Source organism: Raphanus sativus, chromosome 6 (assembly GCF_000801105.2).
Source record: "Raphanus sativus cultivar WK10039 chromosome 6, ASM80110v3, whole genome shotgun sequence".
Lineage (NCBI taxonomy): Eukaryota > Viridiplantae > Streptophyta > Magnoliopsida > Brassicales > Brassicaceae > Raphanus > Raphanus sativus.
In genome coordinates, this window is record NC_079516.1 from 2,214,664 (window position 1) to 2,237,611 (window position 22,948).

The 22,948-nt window shown below is 35.1% G+C and overlaps 7 protein-coding genes across 7 annotated transcripts; 3 read left to right on the forward strand and 4 right to left on the reverse strand.

Annotated features, from left to right (window-relative positions):
* Nucleotides 1-1,260: 1,260 nt before the first annotated feature.
* On the reverse strand, nt 1,261-2,243 carry LOC108809327 (transcription factor bHLH150). Its single transcript, XM_018581476.2, has one exon. It carries the CDS (start codon nt 2,016-2,018, stop codon nt 1,422-1,424), a length of 597 nt encoding a protein of 198 aa, XP_018436978.2. The 5' UTR covers nt 2,019-2,243; the 3' UTR covers nt 1,261-1,421.
* A 1,799-nt stretch (nt 2,244-4,042) lies between these two features.
* On the forward strand, nt 4,043-8,792 carry LOC108806667 (lon protease homolog 4, chloroplastic/mitochondrial). Its single transcript, XM_018578835.2, has 19 exons — nt 4,043-4,438; nt 4,620-4,685; nt 4,786-4,977; nt 5,054-5,119; nt 5,196-5,237; nt 5,353-5,475; nt 5,578-5,676; nt 5,774-5,839; nt 5,928-6,014; nt 6,117-6,156; nt 6,230-6,401; nt 6,472-6,596; nt 6,668-6,798; nt 6,891-6,995; nt 7,087-7,200; nt 7,296-7,463; nt 7,545-7,646; nt 7,735-8,373; nt 8,452-8,792. Exons 1-19 carry the CDS (start codon nt 4,160-4,162, stop codon nt 8,617-8,619), a joined length of 2,784 nt encoding a protein of 927 aa, XP_018434337.1. The 5' UTR covers nt 4,043-4,159; the 3' UTR covers nt 8,620-8,792.
* A 458-nt stretch (nt 8,793-9,250) lies between these two features.
* LOC108807514 (lon protease homolog 1, mitochondrial-like) lies at nt 9,251-12,023 on the forward strand. Its single transcript, XM_056988091.1, has 10 exons — nt 9,251-9,344; nt 9,452-9,623; nt 9,715-9,839; nt 9,939-10,078; nt 10,160-10,264; nt 10,479-10,589; nt 10,661-10,828; nt 10,967-11,068; nt 11,152-11,676; nt 11,757-12,023. Exons 1-10 carry the CDS (start codon nt 9,269-9,271, stop codon nt 12,000-12,002), a joined length of 1,770 nt encoding a protein of 589 aa, XP_056844071.1. The 5' UTR covers nt 9,251-9,268; the 3' UTR covers nt 12,003-12,023.
* Nucleotides 12,024-14,442: 2,419 nt separating this feature from the next.
* On the forward strand, nt 14,443-15,103 carry LOC108807513 (pectinesterase inhibitor). Its single transcript, XM_018579800.2, has one exon. It carries the CDS (start codon nt 14,443-14,445, stop codon nt 15,013-15,015), a length of 573 nt encoding a protein of 190 aa, XP_018435302.1. The 3' UTR covers nt 15,016-15,103.
* A 2,933-nt stretch (nt 15,104-18,036) lies between these two features.
* Nucleotides 18,037-18,758, reverse strand: LOC108809722 (defensin-like protein 205). The gene is made up of 2 exons (XM_018581879.2): nt 18,604-18,758; nt 18,037-18,454 (listed from the first exon to the last, which is right to left on the reverse strand). The coding sequence occupies exons 1-2, from the start codon at nt 18,668-18,670 to the stop codon at nt 18,252-18,254; spliced, it is 270 nt and encodes an 89-aa protein (XP_018437381.1). The 5' UTR covers nt 18,671-18,758; the 3' UTR covers nt 18,037-18,251.
* Nucleotides 18,759-20,124: 1,366 nt separating this feature from the next.
* Nucleotides 20,125-20,817, reverse strand: LOC108810553 (defensin-like protein 204). The gene is made up of 2 exons (XM_018582659.2): nt 20,658-20,817; nt 20,125-20,512 (listed from the first exon to the last, which is right to left on the reverse strand). Exons 1-2 carry the CDS (start codon nt 20,722-20,724, stop codon nt 20,340-20,342), a joined length of 240 nt encoding a protein of 79 aa, XP_018438161.1. The 5' UTR covers nt 20,725-20,817; the 3' UTR covers nt 20,125-20,339.
* Nucleotides 20,818-21,286: 469 nt separating this feature from the next.
* Nucleotides 21,287-22,205, reverse strand: LOC108811061 (uncharacterized). Its single transcript, XM_018583123.2, has 2 exons — nt 21,830-22,205; nt 21,287-21,601 (listed from the first exon to the last, which is right to left on the reverse strand). The coding sequence occupies exons 1-2, from the start codon at nt 22,125-22,127 to the stop codon at nt 21,456-21,458; spliced, it is 444 nt and encodes a 147-aa protein (XP_018438625.2). The 5' UTR covers nt 22,128-22,205; the 3' UTR covers nt 21,287-21,455.
* Between the last annotated feature and the right edge of the window lie 743 nt (nt 22,206-22,948).

Here is a 22,948-nt window from a genome sequence, read left to right on the forward strand (position 1 = left end):
ACCTCTCATCTTTCAATTATTTATTGTAATCCATGATCTATATATATTCTTGGTTTTTACACATTGGACTCTTTTTTATCGTGGATCAGCATAACCATGTTGATCTAGCACAACTTACAAGTACTAACATTATTATGGCCCTAATTGGATAGTAAACTGGATCGTCATAAAAAAAATACTGGATCGTCATAAAAAAAATACTGGATCGTCATTGCATATCCGATATTATTATGTATGTACTTTATACCACACCATAAATCATGGTTAATGGTTGACATGCAAACAACTGGAAAAGTTTGTGACTCAATCTTAATTGGATGTACCTTTAGCAAGTTTATCTGTTACCTTATATCATCGTATTTAACAAAATGTTTCTGAAATTTAGTTAGTGAAACCGATTATATACACGTTGACTAACACAACAACAAAACTTATAGCCTCTTATAACCCTACATACATAGACGTAATCATGTTCTTCTAAACTATATCAAACATTGTACTTAAGTTCATATCATCAAGACTGAAATAATCTCTCCAATCAGCTGAAGTAACCACGTTCAGACAGTAAACCATTGGCTTTGGTCTCTACTTATATAATTCAAATCTAGCTATAACAAAACATATACATATACGTAAGGACAAAGTATGATATATGCACTCATTTTGTTTCACAAAGTTGCTTAGATGTAGGGCACACGAAAGTCTTTTTTAACTTATTATCATTTTATTATATGAATTTTTAAAAACTACAAAGAGAAAACAAAAAAAACTGTTCGAGAAGAAACCAATTTCAGATAAAGAGGTCTGTCACATGCGACGCACTCTGAACAAAAGAGTCGGACCGTAGGGTCTGCATGCACATGCCTTCTCGTATATATTCATAATTTTTATTTTTCATTTTGGCATGTAGCTTACAAATATCGAATTTACTTTCTTAACAGATATAAATTCAAATTTGTATGGGCCCGAAATTAGATACATAGTTTGTCCTTATATAAAATATTTATATATTCTAATGTGGATTAGTTAACTGGTCGAATCTATAACTTATTGAATTCTCATTCTCGAATTCAAATTTTCAATGGAAGGTTTTTAAAACACTCTAAATATTAATTACAATGTTTCCATGAAGATTAGCGTTTTCTTTTGTCATCTTCCGTGAAGATTAGCATTGAGACATTTACGGTGTCCAAATATTTGTTTCAAGTTTCATTTTAAGCAAATATTTGTTCACAAATGTATGAAATGACATTAGAACACTTCGAACAATAACAAAAATACACAATATTTTCGTCCAACTCGTGATGATTTTTGACAATTTCCCCATTGCAAACACTTGATTAAGTACAACATTTAGACATTATAAATTCGTAAAAGAATAATCAAAACAAATAATAAACACCAAAGGCTCATGCAATCGGCTACAATCCTGAGCCGATTTTAACGGACGGCTGAAACTCAGACAGAATCTTCGTTAGAGTCGTCATGGCTCGGACTTGCATTTCCAACGCCGCTATGTAATCCGCCGTCTCGTCCAAAAGCTCCGGTAAAGCCGCTCTCTCGCAACCCGGCACCAACCCACCCAACGCCCGGACCCGATATCCCACCACCGACAACTTCCTCCTCCTCCCTACACCTCCCCTAGCCGCCGGAGCCGGCTTTGTATGCTTGTGTCGGCGCAGACTCATCCTGTACCGGCTCACCAATATGGCTCTGCTCCACCGAGTCGTACCACGAGCCGTAGCCGCGAGCATTTTGTCAGCAGTGTCCCGGACCGTTGTGCTTCGCCGCGAACGCTGGAGAGCATCGTAGAGTTTTAATGAATAAGCCTTCTGAGCTGCCGGGGCTCTCCATCTCCGACTAATATGGCTCGCCGGAGCTTCTGAACTTCTTCTTGAACGACGAAGAGCTTCCAAAAGTTTTGGAGCGAAAACTCTTTGCCCTCCTCTTTGATACCTCCGGCCAAAAGGGATTGTTTTGGTCCCTTCTACCTCATCCAGCGACGTTGAATGATTCATTCTTGGAAGTTTTCAAGAAGTTTGATATTATCGAATCTTCTGAAGAACAAGTCGAGCTCTTTCTTATTTTGATATAATAATTCAAAGTCATTAGAGGAACCTCTATATATATAAACATTTGGGAGAGGTCTCTTCTAATGCAATGATTTTCTAGCATATTTTATTTGGTTATTTTGTCTTTGTCTTTTTCGAATTAAATACCATAATTTAGATCTCTTTTTCTTGAATAATTGTACGTCTAAATTCACATTGGCCAATTATGATTGACTCGGTGAATGCAAAACTTAGTTTCCTATATTGTTTTTTATGTATGAAACACAAACAAAGGAACATATCTTCTTCTTTTTTGACGGCTAACAAAAATATCTATCTTAATTTTGATATTTTAATAGATATTTTACACAGAGACTACAATTTAAGCTTTTTACATGTCTATTTATGATGGTGAGCGGCGTAAATTTGTGTTATCACGTGTATTTATATGATTTGTCGATTTTTGTTACAAAAGGAACAAAATTGGCGATAGGAGTTTGATGTAATAATGTGGAGGGCAATGATTGGTGGCAATATAACCAATGGAGTAGATAGAAGAACACATAGCTATCAAACAAAATTTAACATAAAGAAACAAAAAAGTAATGAGTCCGTTTTTAAAACAATGATCAATAAGAAAAGGAGAAGATGCATCATGCATGTGATGGTGTTTTCTTTCATGACCTCCTCACCTTAGGCTTAGTATTGTGGCTATTTATCATCCACAATTTTTCGCTCATGATTTTTCTATATTGATATTTTCTTTCATTCATTGTTTGGTGCTTTGTGAAACATATAACATGTTCTTTATACTCTTCCTCTATTAATGAAAAAATAATTTAATCATGTTGATCTTTTCGAAAAGCATTAAATTTAAGTCTTGGATTCCTCTTGTCAATCAGTCTATAAGTAGAAATAAATTTTGTATATATGCATACCAAATAACAATATATATTTCTCAAAATGTATAGTTAACATCCGATATTTTTCTCAATATGTATAGTTTACATCCGATATGAAGAAATTATTTAAGCTGCTAAATAATTGAAATAAAAATAAAAATTAAGAAACAAAAGTATCTAACTTGCAAAGTTAATGTGGGGGGGGGGGGGGGGGTTTCTAGCTATAACGTGAGTCATGACAGAGAGATTTGCCTCCTTGCGTCAGACACGTTTGATCTCATCTTCTTAAATTTTTGCTTTGTTGTTTGTTTATTATTCCCAAATCAAATGATTATCAGTTATCCTCATTGATTCTTTGTTATCCCCATTCAAGACAATAAAACTAATAATAATGACAATGATTTGCTTCATGACAAAAATACTGTTCCGCTCCTAATTATTTGTATTTGTTGAAGACAATGTATATACCCAAGTACCCAACGCTTTTCTTTTATATTCCAGTTTTATACTTCCTGTATACAAAAGATTATTATTGATGTTTAAAGTTGTTCACACATATTAGAAATTTTAAATACTTATTTTTATCAGTTACTTTTTAGTTTTATTTTAATTAGTTTAAAGTTTTATGTGCTTAATTTCCAATAAAATTTAACCACTTATATTTTTACATTTAAATTTCTATTTGTTTTTAAATAAAATGCATTAATTAAAAAATAAAACATGCTTCTCTCGAATATAACAAAATATCTAGAACACCAATCTTGTAAATACCGAGGGAGTAGTAATCTTTTTGTCAACGATTATACTAAAATAGAATGCTTAGGTTTAGAGATTAGCGAAGCTTGTTTGTTTGTTAGGACTAGTCGACTATAAGACTAGAATATTTGCTTAGTCGTATCAAGACCTGTTTCATTTTGACTTTTACAGTTAACGGTTTCTTGAAAACAAATGTTTTAACATAAAGCCCAAGATACATCTTTACCTACTCCTAAGGCCCAAACTCTACCCGGTCCCGGGATAGTTTCCTCAAAAACGACGTCGTCTACATCTTTCCCCTTTGGGATTTTCTCCAATTTTTCCAATTTTCAATTTTTATAACCTTGTAAGGGGTTTATGAAGGGCTTTGACACCCCTGTCGTCTCTTCAGACACATTCGTACGGTTTCTTGTCCGTCAGGCAAAACCCTAACCCTAAAATTCCCCAGTCATGCTGAAGCTCCTCTCTTCAACCGCTCACGGCGTCCATCACGTGAATCCGGCTCATCGGGTCGGATCAAACCCGGTAATTAAGACTCCACTCTTCAAGGCACTGAGTCAGCTAACCGGATGGAACCACGAGTTGTTGAGTCGTCGCGCTTTCTGCTCCAACCAAAACGACGCCGCTGCGTCCGATCCCAAGCCAAATGCGTCGAATCCAGAAGTTTCCGACACGAAATCGGTTGTTGTCTCAACGACCACCACCACCAGTCTCGACGATTATCAAACGGTTTGTTATAATTTTCTTTTTTCTTCTTAAAGTTTGCTTTTTTATGAAAATTAAAGAGTTTTGTGATCATGGGTTTATTGAAATGAATTTACATTTCCTCAGATCATAATTCAATTAGGAAAAAAGAGGCAAAAGGTAGAACCTTTAATATAGCTTTGGGTGTTGTTTTAATTAATTACAGGTTATAGCATTGCCTTTGCCCAAGAAGCCTCTTTTTCCTGGCTTTTACATGCCAATCTATGTCAAGGTATGTTACTTTACAACCTATTATTACTCCAGGGGTTTATAAACATTTTTTAAAAAAAATAATTAAAAAAAAATTCATATCCGATCATGTTTTACTGTAGGATCAAAAACTAATTGCAGCTTTACAAGAGAGCATGAGGAGGCAAACTCCATACGCAGGGGCGTTCCTTTTGAAGGATGACTCAGCTGATTCATCTTCTTCTTCTTCTACCTGCGAAACAGAGAATGTTCTGGAGAAGTTTAAAGGCAAAGACTTGCTTAACCGTATGCACGAAGTTGGCACACTTGCTCAGGTACTACCCTCCTCTTGCTGAGCTCTCTAGTGTCTCTGTTTGAAAATGACTTTTAACCATTTCCAATTTTTTTCAGATTTCAAGTATACAAGGTGAGCAAGTCATCCTTATTGGTCGCAGACGTCTTCGTATAACAGAGATGGTAATTAGTTAATGGAGCTCTCTTGTTGCTGTGTGTATACTCTTGTCATTGAGATAACAATGTGCTTTTGTTACAGGTGAGTGAAGATCCTTTATCCGTCAAAGTTGAACATATAAAGGTGTGTGTTTCTGTTTCTACTACCCTTTCCTTTTGTTATATAAGCAGAGGAGCAAGACATGTGTTTTTTTTGTTTCCTTTTGAAATTTTCTAAATCTTTGTTATTTCTCCTGCAGAACAAGCCATATGACAAGGACGACGATGTCATCAAGGCAACATACTTTGAAGTTATGTCGACACTTAGGGATGTCTTGAAGACAACTTCACTCTGGAGAGATCAAGTTCGGACATACACTCAGGTATATGCTCTCTTCGTATCCAATACTTCTTGTGATTTGCTAAATTATCAAAAATGATCCAGAGTATCTCAGCTTATCTTTTTTTTCTTCAAATTTCTACAGCATATAGGTGACTTCAATTATCAACATTTAGCGGATTTTGGAGCCGGGATCTCTGGAGCTAACAAACATGAAAACCAGGGAGTTCTTGAAGAACTTGATGTAAGTAGTTTCAATCAGTGTTGAATCTGAGATTACATCAAAAAGGATGATACTTTCACTGTTAGTCAGCTTCTCATATTGGTTTTCTTCAATCCAGGTTCATAAACGTCTGGAGTTGACGTTAGACTTGCTGAAGAAAGAAGTGGAAGTTAACAAGATTCAGGTACTTTCATCATACCTTCACTTTCCATATATATTTTTTGTAAATGATTGTTTTAATAATGAAATTCATCTTCACTTTCAACGTTTAGGCGTCCATAGCAAAAACTGTTGAAGAAAAATTTAGTGGTGAGCGGCGACAACTCGTACTAAAAGAGCAGCTAAAGGCTATAAAAAAGGTTTACTCATCTCAGCCTCTCAAAATCATGTTCTGTTTTTTTTTTTAGTATGATGTATAGTATCATTGGTTGGTGACTATGGTCTGTGTATCTCAAATGCAGGAGCTTGGGGTTGAGACAGATAGCAAATCTACATTTACTGGTTAGTACATGAATAGCGAGATGATTCAACTTTTCAGATATTGATAAAAAAGGTCTTAAATTGTTTTCTGCAGAAAAATTTAAGGAAAGGATTGAACTTAATAAAGACAAGATCCCAAAACATGTATTAAAAGTCATAGAAGAACAGCTAACAAAAATGCAGCTTTTAGAAACCACTTCAAGCGAGTTTGATGTGACACTTAACTACCTTGATTGGTTGACCGTGCTGCCATGGGGAAACCTCAGGTTCATTGCCGTTTCTGTAATTTAATTTTTTTTTTTGTTTGCATTAATTTTTTTTTTTTTTTTTTTGCAGTGATGAGAATTTTGATGTGTTAAGAGCAGAAAAGATTCTTGACGAGGATCATTACGGTTTATCTGATGTGAAAGAAAGAATACTAGAGTTTATCGCTGTGGGAAGTCTCAGAGGCACTTCACAAGGTCGTATCTGATTATATACTCTTCTTTTGCTGAAAAGATATTGTGAAACTGAAAAGTTTGTGTTCAAACAGGGAAGATCATCTGTCTCTCAGGTCCTCCTGGAGTAGGAAAAACTAGCATAGGACGGTCTATAGCACGTGCTCTTGACCGCAAGTTCTTCCGGTTCTCTGTTGGTGGACTATCTGATGTCGCCGAGATTAATGTATATACTACATGACAAAACCTTAATGTTTTAAAATCTCTTAAGCATAGATTTTTAGATTAATCATCTGTTCTCTTGTGTATTGTGTTTAGGGGCATCGTCGAACATACATTGGTGCAATGCCTGGGAAGTTGGTGCAGTGTCTAAAGACTGTTGGAACAGAGAATCCTATCATTCTGATCGATGAGATTGATAAGGTAAGTCTCTTTGTTTAGTACTTGAATTGGTTTATAGAGTTACATCTTGAAAGTCTATTGCAGTAAGTACTGTATATTGTTTCTTTGGCAGCTTGGAAAAGGCCACTCTGGTGACCCAGCCAGTGCCTTGTTGGAGGTTATGGATCCAGAACAGAATGCAAATTTTCTAGATCACTATCTAGATGTTACTATTGACTTATCCAAGGTTTTTTTACCAATACTATATTACACTGTTCATATTCAATACTATATAATGACTAGGGCTGTGTTTGACATAAGGTCTATGCTATTCTGCTGCAGGTTTTATTTGTATGCACAGCAAATGTGATAGATACGATTCCGAAGCCTCTGCTAGATAGGATGGAGGTGATTAGTCTCGCAGGGTATATCACTGATGAGAAGCTGCATATTGCTAGAGACTTTTTGGTGAAAAACACATGCAGAGACTGTGGCATCAAGCCTGAACAGGTGTCTCTCTCACTCTTAACCATTGCTGTTTTTTAGCTTCTTTTTATCTGAATGTTGTTCTTGTTTTGTACTCTTTGCCAGGTTGATGTGAGCGATGCAGCTCTTCTTTCGTTGATAGAAAATTACTGCAGAGAAGCTGGAGTTAGAAATCTCCACAAGCATATTGAGAAGATTTACCGTAAGGTAATGTTTACAAGAACTGATGAATATTGCAAATTGTTTGTTTACTTGAGTCTCAAGAATCTAAACATCATTTTACTTCTTTGGGTAGATTGCACTTAAACTAGTACGCCAAAGAGCATCCACGCAAGTGCCTGAAGATACTAAAACTTTGGCCAAGACCGATTCAGAATCCTCAGAGACCTCTGCAGAAGTATCCACTGTGTTGACAGATGAGTCAGCAACAAAGACTGAGCAGAGTGGAGTGGTAGCTGAAACGGTTGAAAAGGTTATGATCGAAGAATCAAACCTTGCTGATTATGTAGGCAAACCGGTTTTCCACACAGACAAGATCTACGAGAAGACACCAGTAGGGGTTGTGATGGGTCTAGCGTGGACAGCCATGGGTGGCTCAACGCTGTACATAGAGACAACCTTCGTGGAAGAAGTAGAACGCAAAGGCCGTCTTCGCATAACGGGCCAACTCGGGAGTGTGATGAAAGAAAGCGCACAGATAGCTCACACAGTCGCCAGAAGAATCATGCTGGAGAAAGAACCTGATAACCTCTTCTTTGCCAACTCAAAGCTTCATCTACACGTTCCAGAAGGAGCCACTCCAAAAGACGGTCCAAGCGCAGGGTGCACAATGATCACATCCTTGCTGTCACTTGCCATGAAGAAGCCTGTGAGGAAGGATCTTGCAATGACGGGAGAAGTCACTCTAACCGGTAGAATACTTCCAATAGGCGGAGTAAGTATCGCACAAGCTACACAACAAGTACTATGTGAATAGCTTTACTAGTTTTTTATTGAGTTAAACATCTCACAGGTTAAGGAGAAGACTATAGCTGCGAGAAGGAGTCAAGTGAAGATGATAATCTTTCCAGAGGCTAACCGTAAAGACTTCGATGAGCTCCCTGAAAACGTGAAAGAAGGGCTTGATGTTCACTTTGTAGATGAATATGAGCAGGTGTTCAACCTAGCCTTTGGGTATTGACCATTAGAAGAAGAAGAAGTCTCACTCTCTTGAGATCTTCCTATGCTGTTGTTGTTAACTAATATAAATCACTGATAAAGCTCTTATTTAAAACTCTTATTTCCTACCAAAAGATTAAATGTAATTCTGTAATACTTTTTATTTAAGGTTAATTTCAGGGGAATATTTCCTTATTAATTGACGCATGAGACTACACGATTTGTTATCCTTGTTCTTAAAAAATTTCTATTTTTATGGGAATATTTTAGGAGTATTTCCTTTAAAATTATCACAAGGCTTAAAGAGTTGAGTTGCATTATCGTATAAATAGTTGAGTTGCATTATCGTATAAATACATTTAGTCCAAACAAAAGCTGGAAACACACAAATAATCAACTCCAAAAACTTGTCTCCTATTGCAAGTTCTACGATGAATACAGGTATTAGGCTGATTCTCCTCTGTGATTATTATATGATTAGTCATGATGCTTAGGTAAGCCACGCTTACATTATTATGTATATAAACAACGCTTTCTCTAAAATTCTTCATTGTTTACTAATTTTGTTTAACTGATCAACAACAAGTTATATATACCAGAAAATTTATTATTAAATCAATTATTCTGTTACCTGAAAAATTTAGACTACTCATATTATAACTAACTAAACTATGTTACAAGTCGCAGAAGAAGAGGTTCAAGTACAAGAACCAACACAGAAGACAGATGACGAATCTTTGTTTGCTGGTTAGTACTACTATATAAATATTTTCTATCCTATATTGTTCAGAGTTATAAGACTATAAAATAATTAACTTGACTTATAAGTTTGTTAACCTTCTTGTTTTCTGCAGAAGTGTTTAGGGCAAGGATCAAACCAATTAAAGAAAAGATTCCAAAACATGTACTAAAAGTCATAGAAGAAGAGCTTGAAAAGCTGCAGATACTAGAGGCTGGTTTAGAAGATATCTCGAGTACTTATGGCTACCTTGATTGGTTGACCGTGTTGCCTTGGGGAACTTTCAGGTTTGCCTTTTGCTTCATGATCATGTGTGTCTTAATTAATAAGAGTTCTCAAAAGAAAAGAAATAAAACGATATTAATTTGGCTTTTGCAGTGATGAGAATTTTGATGTCGGACAGGCAGAAAAGATTCTTGACAATGAACATTACGGATTATCTCACGTAAAAGAAAGAGTGTTAGAGTTTATTGCCGTGAGAAGACTCGGAGGCACTTCAAAAGGTCTCGTGTCTTTGTCTTTCTGACACACTCACTCTTGTTTGCCTGAAAAGACTTCCAAGTTGTTAAACTGAAAGTTTTGTAATAAAATGTGTCAAACAGGGAAGGTCCTATGTCTCTCGGGGCCTCCTGGAGTGGGTAAAACTAGCCTTGGCCATGCTATAGCTCGTGCTCTTGGCCGCAAGTTCTTCCAGTTCTCCGTTGGAGGACTATCTGGGTCGTCTGACGTTGACGAGATTAAGGTATACTATTAGATGACGAAGGTATCATATTGTATACAATAATACAAATAATAATGTGTTCTCTTATACTCATCTTTTTAGGGGTTTCGTCGATCATATGCTCGTGCATTGCCTGGAAGGATGGTGAAGTGTTTAAAGAGCGTGGGAACATTAAACCCTCTAGTTCTGATCGATGAGATTGATAAGGTAGTAGCTTATAGCTTGTTACTATTTGAGTTTCCCTTTGGGAGTTTTACAATATATGGCTATACGATATGGAGATTTAAAGGGATATAATTAAATATTTTTTAGTTTAATCTTAATATATTAAACAATTTGATAATTGGGAGTCATGCGAAAGTTTCATTAGGCTGTGTCTAAAACTGGTCTTGTCAATAACTGTATATTGTTCCTTTGGCAGCTAGGAAAGAGTTATGACGACCCATCCACTGCGTTGTTGGAGCTTCTGGATCCAGAGCAGAATGCACATTTTCGAGACAACTATCTTGATGTCACTATCGACTTATCCAAGGTTTTTTTATATTTCTTTTTCATTTACAATGTTCTGTGTTTTGACGTAAGTTGTAAACTAATTTCATGCAGGTTTTATTCGTATGCACAGCAAATAATTCAGATACAATTCCGGAACCTCTCCTTGATAGAATGGAGGTGATTGAAATTCCAGGGTATATCACTGATGATAAAATGCATATTGCTAGAGACCATCTGCTGAACTCCACATGCATAGATTGTGGCATAAAGCCTGAACAGGTCTCACTCACAACCACTTTTTTTTTAAATGTTATTATGTTATTGTATGTGTTCATGTTTATAACCACTTGTCCATAGTTATTGTATGTGTTCATGTTTATAAGAGATTTACTCAATTTGTTTTCTACTTCTTGTCAGGTTGTTGTGAGCGATGCAACTCTTCGTTCGTTGATTGAAAATTACTGCAGAGAACCAGGAGTTAGAAATCTCCAGAAGCATATTGAGAAGATTTACCGCAAGGTAGGTATACAAGTCCACTGAACAGTACAAAGTGATTACTTGCGTACCAAGAAACTATAAACATTTGATATTTTTTTGGGTAGATTGCTCTGAAGCTAGTGAGAGAAGGAGCATCCGCGGAAGCTCCTGAGGTTTCGGTTAAAAAGGTTATGATTGATGAACCAAACCTTGCAGAGTATGTAGGCCAACCAGAATTCTATGAAGAGAAGATCTATGAACAGACACCAATAGGGGTTGTAATGGGTCTAGCTTGGACATCCACGGGTGGCTCACCACTGTACATAGAGACAACCTCTGTAGAGGTAGGAGAAGGCAAAGGTGGTCTTCGTATAACGGGTCAGCTTGGGGATGTGATGAAAGAAAGTGCAGAGATAGCTCACACAGTTGCTAGAAGAATCATGCTCGAGAAAGAACCCAAGAACCTCTTCTTTGCGAACTCAAAGCTTCATTTACATGCCCCTGAAGGAGAGACACCAAAAGACGGTCCAAGCGCAGGGTGCACAATGATCACTTCCTTGCTATCACTTGCCATGAAGAAGCCTGTAAGGAAGGATCTTGCAATGACCGGAGAAGTCACTCTAACCGGTAGAATACTTCCAATAGGCGGAGTAAGTCACACGTTACCGCTACTATGTTATAGCTTTCTAGTTTCTGTTAGATTGAAAACTTACCACAAAATCTCACATAGGTTAAGGAGAAGACTATGGCTGCAAGACGGAGTCGAGTGAAGATGATAATCTTTCCAGAGGCTAACCGTAAAGATTTTGATGAGCTCCCTAAAAACGTGAAAGAAGGGCTTGATGTTCATTTTGTCGATGAATATGAGCAGGTTTTCAAGCTAGCCTTTGGGTATCATTTGGGATCTCCTCCGTTAAATTTTAGAAGAAGTCTGACAAGTCTCATGTGGGATTTACTTAGTGGATGTTTTCAGTAATATAAAAAGAAAAAGAAAAACATGAACCTGCTTTGATAAAATAGTGTTTGATTAATCACGTTGTCTATGACATGTAATGTCTATATATCCTTTAGAAATTTCTCGAATCTATAACCCTTGTCATGTGTGTGTCTCTGTTATTTCTTCTCTTTGTTTCTATTATATCTTTTTTTCAGTGAGATTATAACTTTCCGATGCACCGCTGGTTCATGACACCTAAGTTTCTATGTACTAAGAGTTGTAACTCAGAGGTCGATGACTGTAAAAAGAATAGGATAAGGATAGACTTTATTAGAGACATTCCGATGCATATTAGAAGTCATAGAGAAGAGCTTAGTGTGACCTATAACTACTTGACCCTATGGAAATAATGTTACAGAATCTCACTGGCCCTCACATTTCATCATATGGTAAGAAAAAAAAAAGAAATATTGTGGTAAGGAAATCAAGAGTTGGAAGATGAAATGTGAGGGCCAGTGAGATTCTGTAACATTATTCTGTTACAGAATCTCAAGATTGTAGTTAAAAAAAAAAAAAAAAAGAGTTGGAAGATGAGCTTGAAAATATTTTAAAAACATGTCACAATTGCAAAAGAAAAAAAAGAGTAAGAAGAGATATACTTTGTTCTAAAGATTGTAGTTAAATGCTAGCTCGAATATCTGCTCATATTCATCGACGAATTGAACATCAAGACCCTCTTTCACATTTTCCGGGAGCTCATCAAATTCTCTCTGTTTAGCCTCCGGATATATTATGGTCTTCAATTGACTCCGTCTTGCCCACATAGTCTTTTCCTTCAACTGAGTAAGAGTGTATTAATACAAGTGACTAAAAAATAACTATAAACCGCAGTACTCTAATTAGTTTCAGTGTTATGTGATTTACATGGCCAATTTGAAGAATTCTACCCGTACGAGTTATTTCCCGGACATTGCAAGATTCTTCCTAACAGATTTATTCATGGCAATTGTAGCAAGGAAGCGCAGATCGCTTGCACCGTCAGATGTAGGCATATATACGTAGACCTTGGATTTGGTAAAGAAGGTGTTCCCGGGTTGTTTCCAGAGCAGGATTCTTTGGGCGAATTTGTAAGCTACACAAGCGTTTTCATACGTCTCCATCCCAACCTGGCCGACTACATTAAAGCTGCATGTGTCTTTTTCACTTTCCTCGACAAGCATTGTCTTCACGTACCATGCTAAGCCACCTATGTACGCTGTAGCTTGACCATCTACGTACCCCTTGGCTAGACCAATAGCAAACCCTACGGATGTCTGCTCATACAAAACTTGTTTCCCAACATAACCTGCAAGGTTGATTGCTTGAAACATTACTGTTTTATCTGCTTCACTGACATCAATCTGGTACTCTTAACCATTTATAAAATGAACCTTTTGAATCCTTAAAGTACTTTAGGAATTGATCCGAGTCAGCATTGGCCAAAAGGTTTAGGAAACAAAGACCTATTCATTTTCCAATGAATAGGATCAATTTTGAGAACTGGACCCAAACTGCTACAACTCTGGATCTTATTGCCAATGCTACTAGACTACAAAGCAGTTTGTATGGGAGATTATCAGTGAGGTGGAAACAGATGCGGAATTGAGGAAACATGTTAAGAAGATGGAGATTGACTGGGACAATGTGCTATCTTTTAAAGCCAAACATGATTGCGTTCAAATCGATGTATGGTATGTTTACAAGACATATGAGTATGATTGAATATAAATTGAATAAAAATTGAACAAAAAATTATTGTAAAACTTGTGTGTGTTTTTAGTTAATTGAACAAAAAATCATGTTTGCTGTTCTGCGCTTTCTAGAAATATAGCTCAGCTTTCAAGAGAAAAACCTTATTACAAATTTGCAGTTTAAAACATAAGATTTTTTCAGACCCATTTTTACTGTATGGTTCTTATTTTGATTATCTTGCTTTCATGCTTACAAACAAATAAGACCTTACAAACAAATAAGACAAGATCTCGTTGAGTCTACTCAAGAAGATGCCTAAGTAGATAATAACAAAAAGTGAACTTCTTTGAATCATGAAATGTATAATCTTCATCCACACATATATACAAAGGACTATTCATCAAAGATCCAAAACAAGTGAATTATATGGAGAAAAAATAAACAAAGGACTTTCAGGTCAAAGTCTAGCGGTCAAGTGTTGTTCTAATCAATGCACAAAAAAAAAGAAACTTATTTACTCCTAACAAAATTGATTAGAAACGCATCATTCTTCTAACAGTTTAAGCTACATAATGGATTAGAACAGCATTCATTAAAACAAGAGTTACATTTACACGATACTATATATATATTGATAGAGAATTATACTATAATCCTCCAAATTATTCATCAAATCATAACACTTAACCACCATATTCGTATTTAACAGGTGAAAAACATATCTGTTCCTTCACATTTAAGCCAAGCAATGGGTATATCTTGCCTCACAAGAAACACATATTCCATCCTCTCTCTTCATCTTCTTCTGATTCTTATCATCACCCCTCCATCTTCTTCCTTTACTCCCACAGACATCGTCACGAAAGAAACCCTCAACAAACTCTGCTCACAATCAATCCTTTACAATCGTCGCTTTTGCATCAAATGGCTAAGCGCTGATAACAGAACGACCTCAATAAACTTTCATGGCCTCATGGAGCTCGCAGCCGAAAAAGCTCAAGCGTTTGGTCAGGAAAACCTAGAACTGATGAACGACTTTGCAAGAATCTCAGGTAAGGACAAGCAGTTCAAGAACGCTTGCGTTGAATGTGTAAAAGGTTATGACGTAGCGATCAAAGAGCTTGAATTAGCTAAAGAGTTTTTGAGGAAAAGGTCATTCCAACAAGCATTTTACGCTGCTTCCAAAGCAGTGGATTATGCTTATGTATGCAAAGATCAGTTCGAAGGACCTTCTAATGAGCCGCCTTTTGTTTTGGATCGCAGTGTGAAGTTTATCACAATGTGTCACATTGTTAGATTTTTCACTAGTCTTTTCAATTAAATTCATATATCTTTCACCTGCAAAAGAGAGGATAATAATAAAAATACCCGAAGAAAAACTCAATAAGAAATTTTGTTCCAAGCATAGAGATAATTTTTCTACATGTATGTTGTTAAAACCAAAATCATAACCTTATAAGATTTAAATGAGAACAAAAATATACATTAATAAGAGGTTAGATATTATAAAGATTACTCTTTAACTCTTTTCGCAGTTATCACACGACTGTACCCTGCTTTTACAATTCTTCACGGTCTCGAATAAGTCTCCAAAGTATTCTAGTAACGTTCATACATTAAGACATGGTAAAAGATAAATCTATACTATTAAAGCAGGATCCTATTGGTCTTTTTACTAAAAATACCCTATTTTTTACTAATATTGCATATTTCATTAAGGACAATAAAGTAATATTAATAACATATTCATATTGGGTCATTTTTTTGGATTCAGCCCACTGTCCACATCAGATCTCTCTTGGGCCATTTGGGCCGATTGAGAAATCAGATCCAATTCTTATTTTTTTCTCCAAGTTCTAATAATTTCTTTTCAACCATTCTTAATATTTTGTGTAGTGAACAAAAATTAATCACTTAGTTATTATGTTTTTCTAATATAATTTAAGCATTCATAAAAAAAAATTGAATTTTTTCATTGAAAAGTAAAAATCTTACTAAAAGTATATAATTTTTTTATTTAAAAAATTAACCACATAATAAAATGAATTTATTAGAGTTATACCAACTTAATTCATTAAAAATAAAGTTTAATTTTCTAAACATAAATACTCATTAGACCTGGACATTCGGGTATCCTTTCGGGTACGGATCGGTTCTTTCGGGTATCGGGTTTTTTGGGTTTTGAAATTAAACCACATTCGGGTATTATAAAATTTTGGATCGGGTTCGGGACCGGTTCTTTGGATATAGCAATTTAGAACTCATTCAGATATTTATCCCGGGTCTGATCGGGTTCGGGACCGTGATTTTCGGGTTGGTTTCGGGTTGGTTCTTCAGGTCCGGATATTGTGCTCAGATCTATATTCATTTAAAATGAAACACGATAAATAAAGATAAAAAGCTTAAGTATTTTATAAAAAAACAAATATATGAAAATATGACATTTACTAAATATTTGTCAATTTTTAAAAAATAAAGGAAAATAAACCCGCGCTTTGAAAGCGCGGGTCAAAATCTAGTTAAGTTTAAATCTTAAACATATATAACAGTATTTTATTTTAGTCTTGCGTTTTGGATATATATAACCATTAAATTTCGTGATTCAATTAGTTAAAAAGAAAAAAATTGTGGTTCAGTTGATTAAGCTTAGATTATAGTTTCGAGTATGGTACCGTAGAGATCAAGGAACCTATTGAATCCGAATTTGGTAGCTATAGTTAGCAATCGAGCTTTTCTCCCATCGTCTACGAGAGGCGGATTCATAACTCCGCGCAGTTGGCCTTGAGCTACGTTTTCCCGCTATTTTTGAAAGTTGCCGTTTATTATCCGTTAGATGGGCTTTGAGCCCAGTTCTCTCTTTTTCAAACCGAACTTAAGCGATCAGTGTGAGTCCATTAATAACCCAGTATCAATAATTTATTTACCTTTCTGGTTCAATTGATCTATCTATTAAATGCCTAGGTGAGGGTTTAAAACATAAGAAAAATCATAGATGAATATGTTTTTGCAGATATTGTTGTAAAGATGAGGACACTATTATCTTAGCTAGTTGGCTGTATGGGTTGGAAAACGAAAGATTAAAGACTCTGGTCCTAACTTTTCGAAACAAAAAAATATAATCTTCAGAAAAAAAAACAATTAAATTTATCGGGGGCAAAAGTTTTAAATTCAGCGGTGTTTATTAAGCAATTCTTGTAGTTTTCCTATGGATATATATCCCTAGACATATAGAGGTCCTTTGGTCCCATTAACAGGTTCATAGCTCGGGCCATGTCCAACTGTCCACTTGGTTCTTGAGCAAGCTCCACTACTCGATAAAGTCAAATCTTTCTTCCCTTCTGTTTTGTTTTATTTTATTAAAATAATAAGGATTATAGAGAAAAACAAATTAGTGTATACAGTAAGGGTAGAAAATCAATCACAATATGCATGGGAGTAGGTTGTTATCATCTAAAGCATATTTGGAAAGTTTAAGTAATGGTTGTCACTATCTTACTTAAGTGAAGCTTATTCACCAAGTGAATTAGTGATGCTGATGCTATGTTCTTCCAGTTTGTATGAAATTTTTTATTTTAAATTTAATCCTGTTTCTTATTTTAGTAATCGGCGTATATACAAAAGTTAGTGTCCAAACTAAGAAATTTATATTATCACCAAACACTTATCAAATCGGAATGTCGCCACAATTTTGTTAAAAAAAAATATATACCATTTCATTTCAAGATCCATTTTAGAAATAGGGCAGTTACACGGAAGCTTTCTGCTTTAGAAAATAAAAGATACAAGACTACTTTTAGAAGAGATGATAATAAGATGATATACATGTGTGAAGCGGAGTAGTAAGATAATAACTGTTCAAAAATTTAGTGTCGTCAAATATTTAGTTATCACTTATCAACAATGTACTGCCATAGCTATGCCGTAAGGTTTTATTTCTTTTCTGCATTTTAATAGAAAGCCAAGTTCAAAAAAAAAAAACAATGTACGTAACATGACTAACAGCTCAAAAGAAAAGAACAACTAGAATGTTTTATTAATATCTAGCTAGCTATACATCATAATTTTTTTGGTACAAATGTTAAAATTGCATACCAATTTCAAGAGCTTTACACTGATGTTGCGTAGCAACTTATTACAAAGGAACGGAGAGAGATGGAGAACAACGAAGAAGAAGGAGAGGCAGGAAAGAAAAACACAAGTGCAATCCAAAAAACAGGATCGCACTAACACAAGTACTTGCTATATATCATACTTGTTACATTGACATCGCGAAGGCAAATAAAACATCAAAAGACGAATGTATGTTTTCATATGATTAAGTGGTTAAAAAATTACGTCGACAAAACACAAAACAACTCTATTATTATTCAAATCAAAATAACATACAACATAGACGTAGAGGGAAGCAAACTCACTAGCTTCGTCCTACGTACTATTTTATTTTATTTTATAAAAAAACAACGCTCGCACATGCATACACTTACATTCAACGAAACCACCACGCTTACATAATTTTTTTTTAATTTCGATACGAGATTATTAGTAACCTTCAGCAGTTTAATAACGACCGTAGCAGTAACAATGGTCGTCGTGGTCATTTGTCAAATGCACTCCGTCGTGGTGGTGATCCTCACACTCTCCTCTGCATGACTCGTGGTAATGCTCAGCGCATTTGGCTTCACAATAGCTTTCCTTACATGGGTACGCCAATATGGCCTCGCCTAAATACTTCGTACATGTTGCCTCGCTCTTTGGGATTTCTATATATAATGAACATTCATTCAGTTTATACAAATTGAAAGACACATGTTTTTAGATTTATACATAAGTATAAATATATGCATGCATATGAAATTTTGAGAAAATTAGAACCAGAGTTTCAAAAATAGATAATTAGAACCAAACTTACCGGCCGAAATGAACAAGACAACGAGCAAAAGAGTGGTGAAGCAGATGGAACTGATGGTCTTTGCCATTTCTGTAGCTCTAGCTTCTTCTTTACTCTTAGTTAATAGCTTATTTCTGTATTCAGAAACTTGGGTGATACTAAATGGATGGGGGTTGTAATCTATTTATAGTAAAATTATAGTTGACTTTTTTAACCCGATTTGCAACGTCGCGGTTTCATTTTTTACATAGATGTGGCCTGTGAGGCCCATTTCTTGGCTTGCGTGCTACCGTTTTAAAGCCCAATTGCTAAATTCTCTCAAAGCTTTGTACTAGGAGTTTGAGAAAGAAATTATAAAAGGTTGAGATACATATAAAATATATCCGGATAAACAAGTACCATCCAGGTTGTTCGCGGGAAACTTCTCCGGTGGGTTTTTAGTGAACAAAAGCGTCTAAAGGGTGTAGGAGGATGTAGAGAAGAAGTAGAACTTGTGACTGGAGGAAGTTACAAAAAAAAGAAGGTGGAAGAAGAGTTTTGTTGGCTATGTGACTTTTCCTCATTTTACGAGTATGGGTTTGGAAATGGTCAAAAACATTAAAATATGCTGCCAACCTTTTGTTTTAAATGGTGTAAAATAACCAAATTTTCAAGTTTTCTTAATGGCAGTATTACCTAATTATATAGAGGTCATTTGATCCATATTAATTGTTTCGTTAATAGGCTTTATGGCCACTTGATTCTACCTTTATTTCTTAATGAAACTCCTCATTAATGTCTTTTAACTATCCGGATGAGGTAATCTCTTTCGACCTTTAATAAAGCTTTGGAGTCAAATCTTTCTCCCCTTTTTATTTGATTTTCTGTTATAATTTTTATAGCTTTATAATTTTAAGGGTTTAAATAGAAGGATTATTGCGGCAAAGGCTAGAACTCTAGTTCCCTAGATATTTGAATGCCTAGTTTAGGTATTCTAACATGGCTGACAAAATCTTTCTAAACGTATTTACCAAGAAGAAATTAACAGTAGTGGCGTTTATACTTTCATAAGTTTGTGTGTTTAATAATGATTTTGTTAATCCTCGTAGAGGAAAGTAAAATAGTTATTCTAGAAACTAAGAAGTTTATCATCACCGAGTTCTGAATATATACAAATTATAGTGTCACCATAATATATTTGTCAATACCATGCATCATGTGGATCAACGGCGGTCCCAAGAAAAAATTTTAGTGGGGTCAAAAGAATAACAAAAGGGTACTTACTAGGAGTCGAACCCGTGTTTGGGGGTTCAGTAGCACCTTTTACAACCAAATATGCCACATTCCATCACACGCTAGAGCTTATAAAACGAATTTTTATAGTTATTTGTGGTGTCAAGTGACACCATAGTGCTTCAAGTGGGTCCGCCCCTGATGTGGATATGTAGCTGCATATGATTTATAATACTTGCGATTTGCTAGAGACATTATATATAACGAAAATCGTGAGGAAAACGAGTACGTATTTTTTTTTAGTCTAAATCGAATTAAATTACGTAGACATAACACAAAAGTATAGTTTATTATTAATACGAAACAGCATACAACATGATCTTGTTATAAACTTAGAAGGTCAGCATTCTTCATTTTATTTAAAGCAAACAGCTTAAACATACATACCTTTATTAATTCGAACATACGACACCACACTTACATTAGAGATATATAAAAGGTCTTATTTGTTTTTACTTTATACGATAGACTTATCTGTGTAATTTTCAGTATTTTCCGTAGCAGTGGCAATGCTCTTCGTAGCCATGCTTCTCACACTCTCCTTTACACGAGTGGTAGTAATGTTCCTTACACACTTCCTTACAAGCTTTTTCCTTACATGGATATACTGGGGCTTCGCCTAAAAACTTCTTACAAGTCGCCTCGCTCTTGGGGATTTCTGTACATACCCACATCCATTCAACCGCATAAACACACTAAATTTAATTATGATGAGACTGAAGAAGGGATATAATCAAAGAAAACATGTTTCTTGGTTTATGCATGCATGCATAAAATTTTGGAAAATACTAAAGTCGAATTACCGGTGGAAATTAACAAGACAACGAGCAAAAGAGTGGTGAAGCAGATGGAATTTAGGGTCTTTGCCATTTCTGCAGCTTTTGCTTTCTTTCTTTTTTCTTACACTTAACTAATTATTTGTTTCTGTAACCAGTGTGGATTGTTATCTATTTATAATGAAATCTTTGTTAACTTGTTAGGCAGTTCACTTGTATATTCTATTGTATTTACACTATACTGTTATATACTAGCTAGAGTTGCGACGTCCTTTCTCACACGTATACGGCCTATAATTAGGCACAGCTATTAAATTCCATATGCATACTTTCATTTTGGAGGCCGTTAGGTAATTTCCCTCTCTACAACTCTTAAATGTTATTTGCGTATACTTTCCGAAAATATATACAATTTTTGTCTCTTGAATAACACCATGTTTTAGATTAAATAAATATTATCATTTTTTCTTGAAAAGTTTCTAATTTTGTTGAAAAGATCTGAACTCAGCTGTATAATTAATGGTTCTTACTTATTTATTTTTAGATTAATCTCTTCTTAAGAATTATTATTTTGTGCTTTTGAAAGTTCATTTAAAATTTTGGTATTTAATAAACCAAAAATAAAAACAATTCAAAGCATAACATAGCACTAATTTGAATTATAAATATATTTATTTTATGTATTGGATTTGCAAGTCATATCAAATATAATTAATGTCGTCATAGAGATACACCACAACTAACAAAAAAATCAAATAAATTAAACAAACACGATATTTTATTATTTAAAGAACAAACTACTAAGCAATAAAACATATTGGAAAGCTATATTCCATGAATAATCTTAGCGCATTGGATTTTAATCCATTTGTAACTCTTTTTCAAAGATTTCTTCACCTTTCCCTCAGCTGAATAAAGCTTGTATTTCGCCACTCGTCTCTTTCTCTTTATCTCAGGATCGTTCCACCATCCTACGATTATTACATTTATAAACAAACATATTAATCATATATATATAACCTTACCACCTTTGTAGACCCCATATAAAATGTTAGAGCAATGATCGTTTTAAAAGTAGTGATTGTTTATACGTCACCACCCTCCACAAGAATCATTATTTGTAAATGTTGAAACAGAATGCTACACACAAAATTTTGTTGTAGTTAGTTTACAAACCGTATGACTCAATTTTTATGTACCTTTAAACGTTTTTGAATGAGAAGGAGGTCTTCTGGATTTAACGGGCATGTCTTTGTATGAAATTTTACGCCATAGATCTGATGTCATTGGCGATAGGTTACGCTTTGATTCTCTGACAACATAGATTCCTCTAACCGGTTTTAAATCGGCAGGATCAACTAGTTGGAGGTTCCTATCTCCTTCATACGATTTGTAAGATCGTATGTTAGGAGATTGGAGATCCTGCATCCCGTCTCTCTCTCTCTCTCTTTTATTTCTTTTGTTTTTTCTGTTTTTATATCTCATTTGAATATCCATAGTGTGATCTATAATCTTGTTTTTCAGGAGAGGCGATATGTGGTGGAAAAAAACTTGTTACAACAAATTCATCAAAAATAGAAATGGAATGAACTTTTGACAAACAATAGAGAATAGAAAAAGCCAATACAAAACATCAACCATAGTCTTGCCCTTAAATAGATATGGTCTCTTTTTCTTTTCCAGCTTAGTGATTTTTTCCTTAGGTAGGGTTCAACACATGGCTCCGATATAATTACCAGAGTAGAGGGTCAGAACCATATCGCACTGGTATGTGTAACGTACAGAGATTATAAGTTCATTCACTAAACAAACCCTCACGCACCGGGAGTCTGGGATTAATTCTGAAAGAGAAAAATCGATGTTAGTTGAATTGAAGTTATCGGCTCTTGCATCTCTTCGTCTCATCTCTCTTATGCTATTTATAGAGTTACAAAACACTTGACTAAGAACCTTGCCCTTCAAGTCATTGACATCTTCGCTTGGTACGAACTCCTCTGATTGGACATTTCAAGTAACATATAATTCGTATCAAGAGTGTGTACGTACGCTTGCTATGTTTGGCCATTTTCCGACCACTTAGTTTTTAGTTCTACGACTATAGTTGCACATTCTTAATGCCTTTTTTTATTACACATCAAGGACCAAGTACGAACCTACGTTACCCGTTCCGGGATGGCATTTTTAGTTTAGAACTAGTCTGGTTTGGTTTAGTCTAGGTTAGAGATTATTACACTGCTTTGAATAGTAATGAGAATATTGGTCTTTGGTAGTTTGTAATCTGTCTTTTTATCCATAGATTCTTAATCATAGTTAAAAAC

Excerpts from the sequence above, each read along its gene's own strand:
- LOC108807513 (XM_018579800.2), top strand. The coding sequence starts at position 14,443 with ATGGGTATATCTTGCCTCACAAGAAACACATATTCCATCCTCTCTCTT.
- LOC108811061 (XM_018583123.2), bottom strand. The coding sequence starts at position 22,127 with ATGGATATTCAAATGAGATATAAAAACAGAAAAAACAAAAGAAATAAA. Across the intron at positions 21,602-21,829 it reads TCATTCAAAAACGTTTAAAG|GATGGTGGAACGATCCTGAG; the intron begins GTACATAAAAAT and ends TAATAATCGTAG.
- LOC108809722 (XM_018581879.2), bottom strand. The coding sequence starts at position 18,670 with ATGGCAAAGACCATCAGTTCCATCTGCTTCACCACTCTTTTGCTCGTT. Across the intron at positions 18,455-18,603 it reads TGTCTTGTTCATTTCGGCCG|AAATCCCAAAGAGCGAGGCA; the intron begins GTAAGTTTGGTT and ends CATTATATATAG.
- LOC108809327 (XM_018581476.2), bottom strand. The coding sequence starts at position 2,018 with ATGAATCATTCAACGTCGCTGGATGAGGTAGAAGGGACCAAAACAATC.
- LOC108810553 (XM_018582659.2), bottom strand. The coding sequence starts at position 20,724 with ATGGCAAAGACCCTAAATTCCATCTGCTTCACCACTCTTTTGCTCGTT. Across the intron at positions 20,513-20,657 it reads TGTCTTGTTAATTTCCACCG|AAATCCCCAAGAGCGAGGCG; the intron begins GTAATTCGACTT and ends GGGTATGTACAG.
- LOC108807514 (XM_056988091.1), top strand. The coding sequence starts at position 9,269 with ATGTTACAAGTCGCAGAAGAAGAGGTTCAAGTACAAGAACCAACACAG. Across the intron at positions 9,840-9,938 it reads ACTCGGAGGCACTTCAAAAG|GGAAGGTCCTATGTCTCTCG; the intron begins GTCTCGTGTCTT and ends TGTGTCAAACAG. Across the intron at positions 11,069-11,151 it reads TTGAGAAGATTTACCGCAAG|ATTGCTCTGAAGCTAGTGAG; the intron begins GTAGGTATACAA and ends TTTTTTGGGTAG.
- LOC108806667 (XM_018578835.2), top strand. The coding sequence starts at position 4,160 with ATGCTGAAGCTCCTCTCTTCAACCGCTCACGGCGTCCATCACGTGAAT. Across the intron at positions 6,597-6,667 it reads TCTCAGAGGCACTTCACAAG|GGAAGATCATCTGTCTCTCA; the intron begins GTCGTATCTGAT and ends GTGTTCAAACAG. Across the intron at positions 7,464-7,544 it reads GTGGCATCAAGCCTGAACAG|GTTGATGTGAGCGATGCAGC; the intron begins GTGTCTCTCTCA and ends ACTCTTTGCCAG.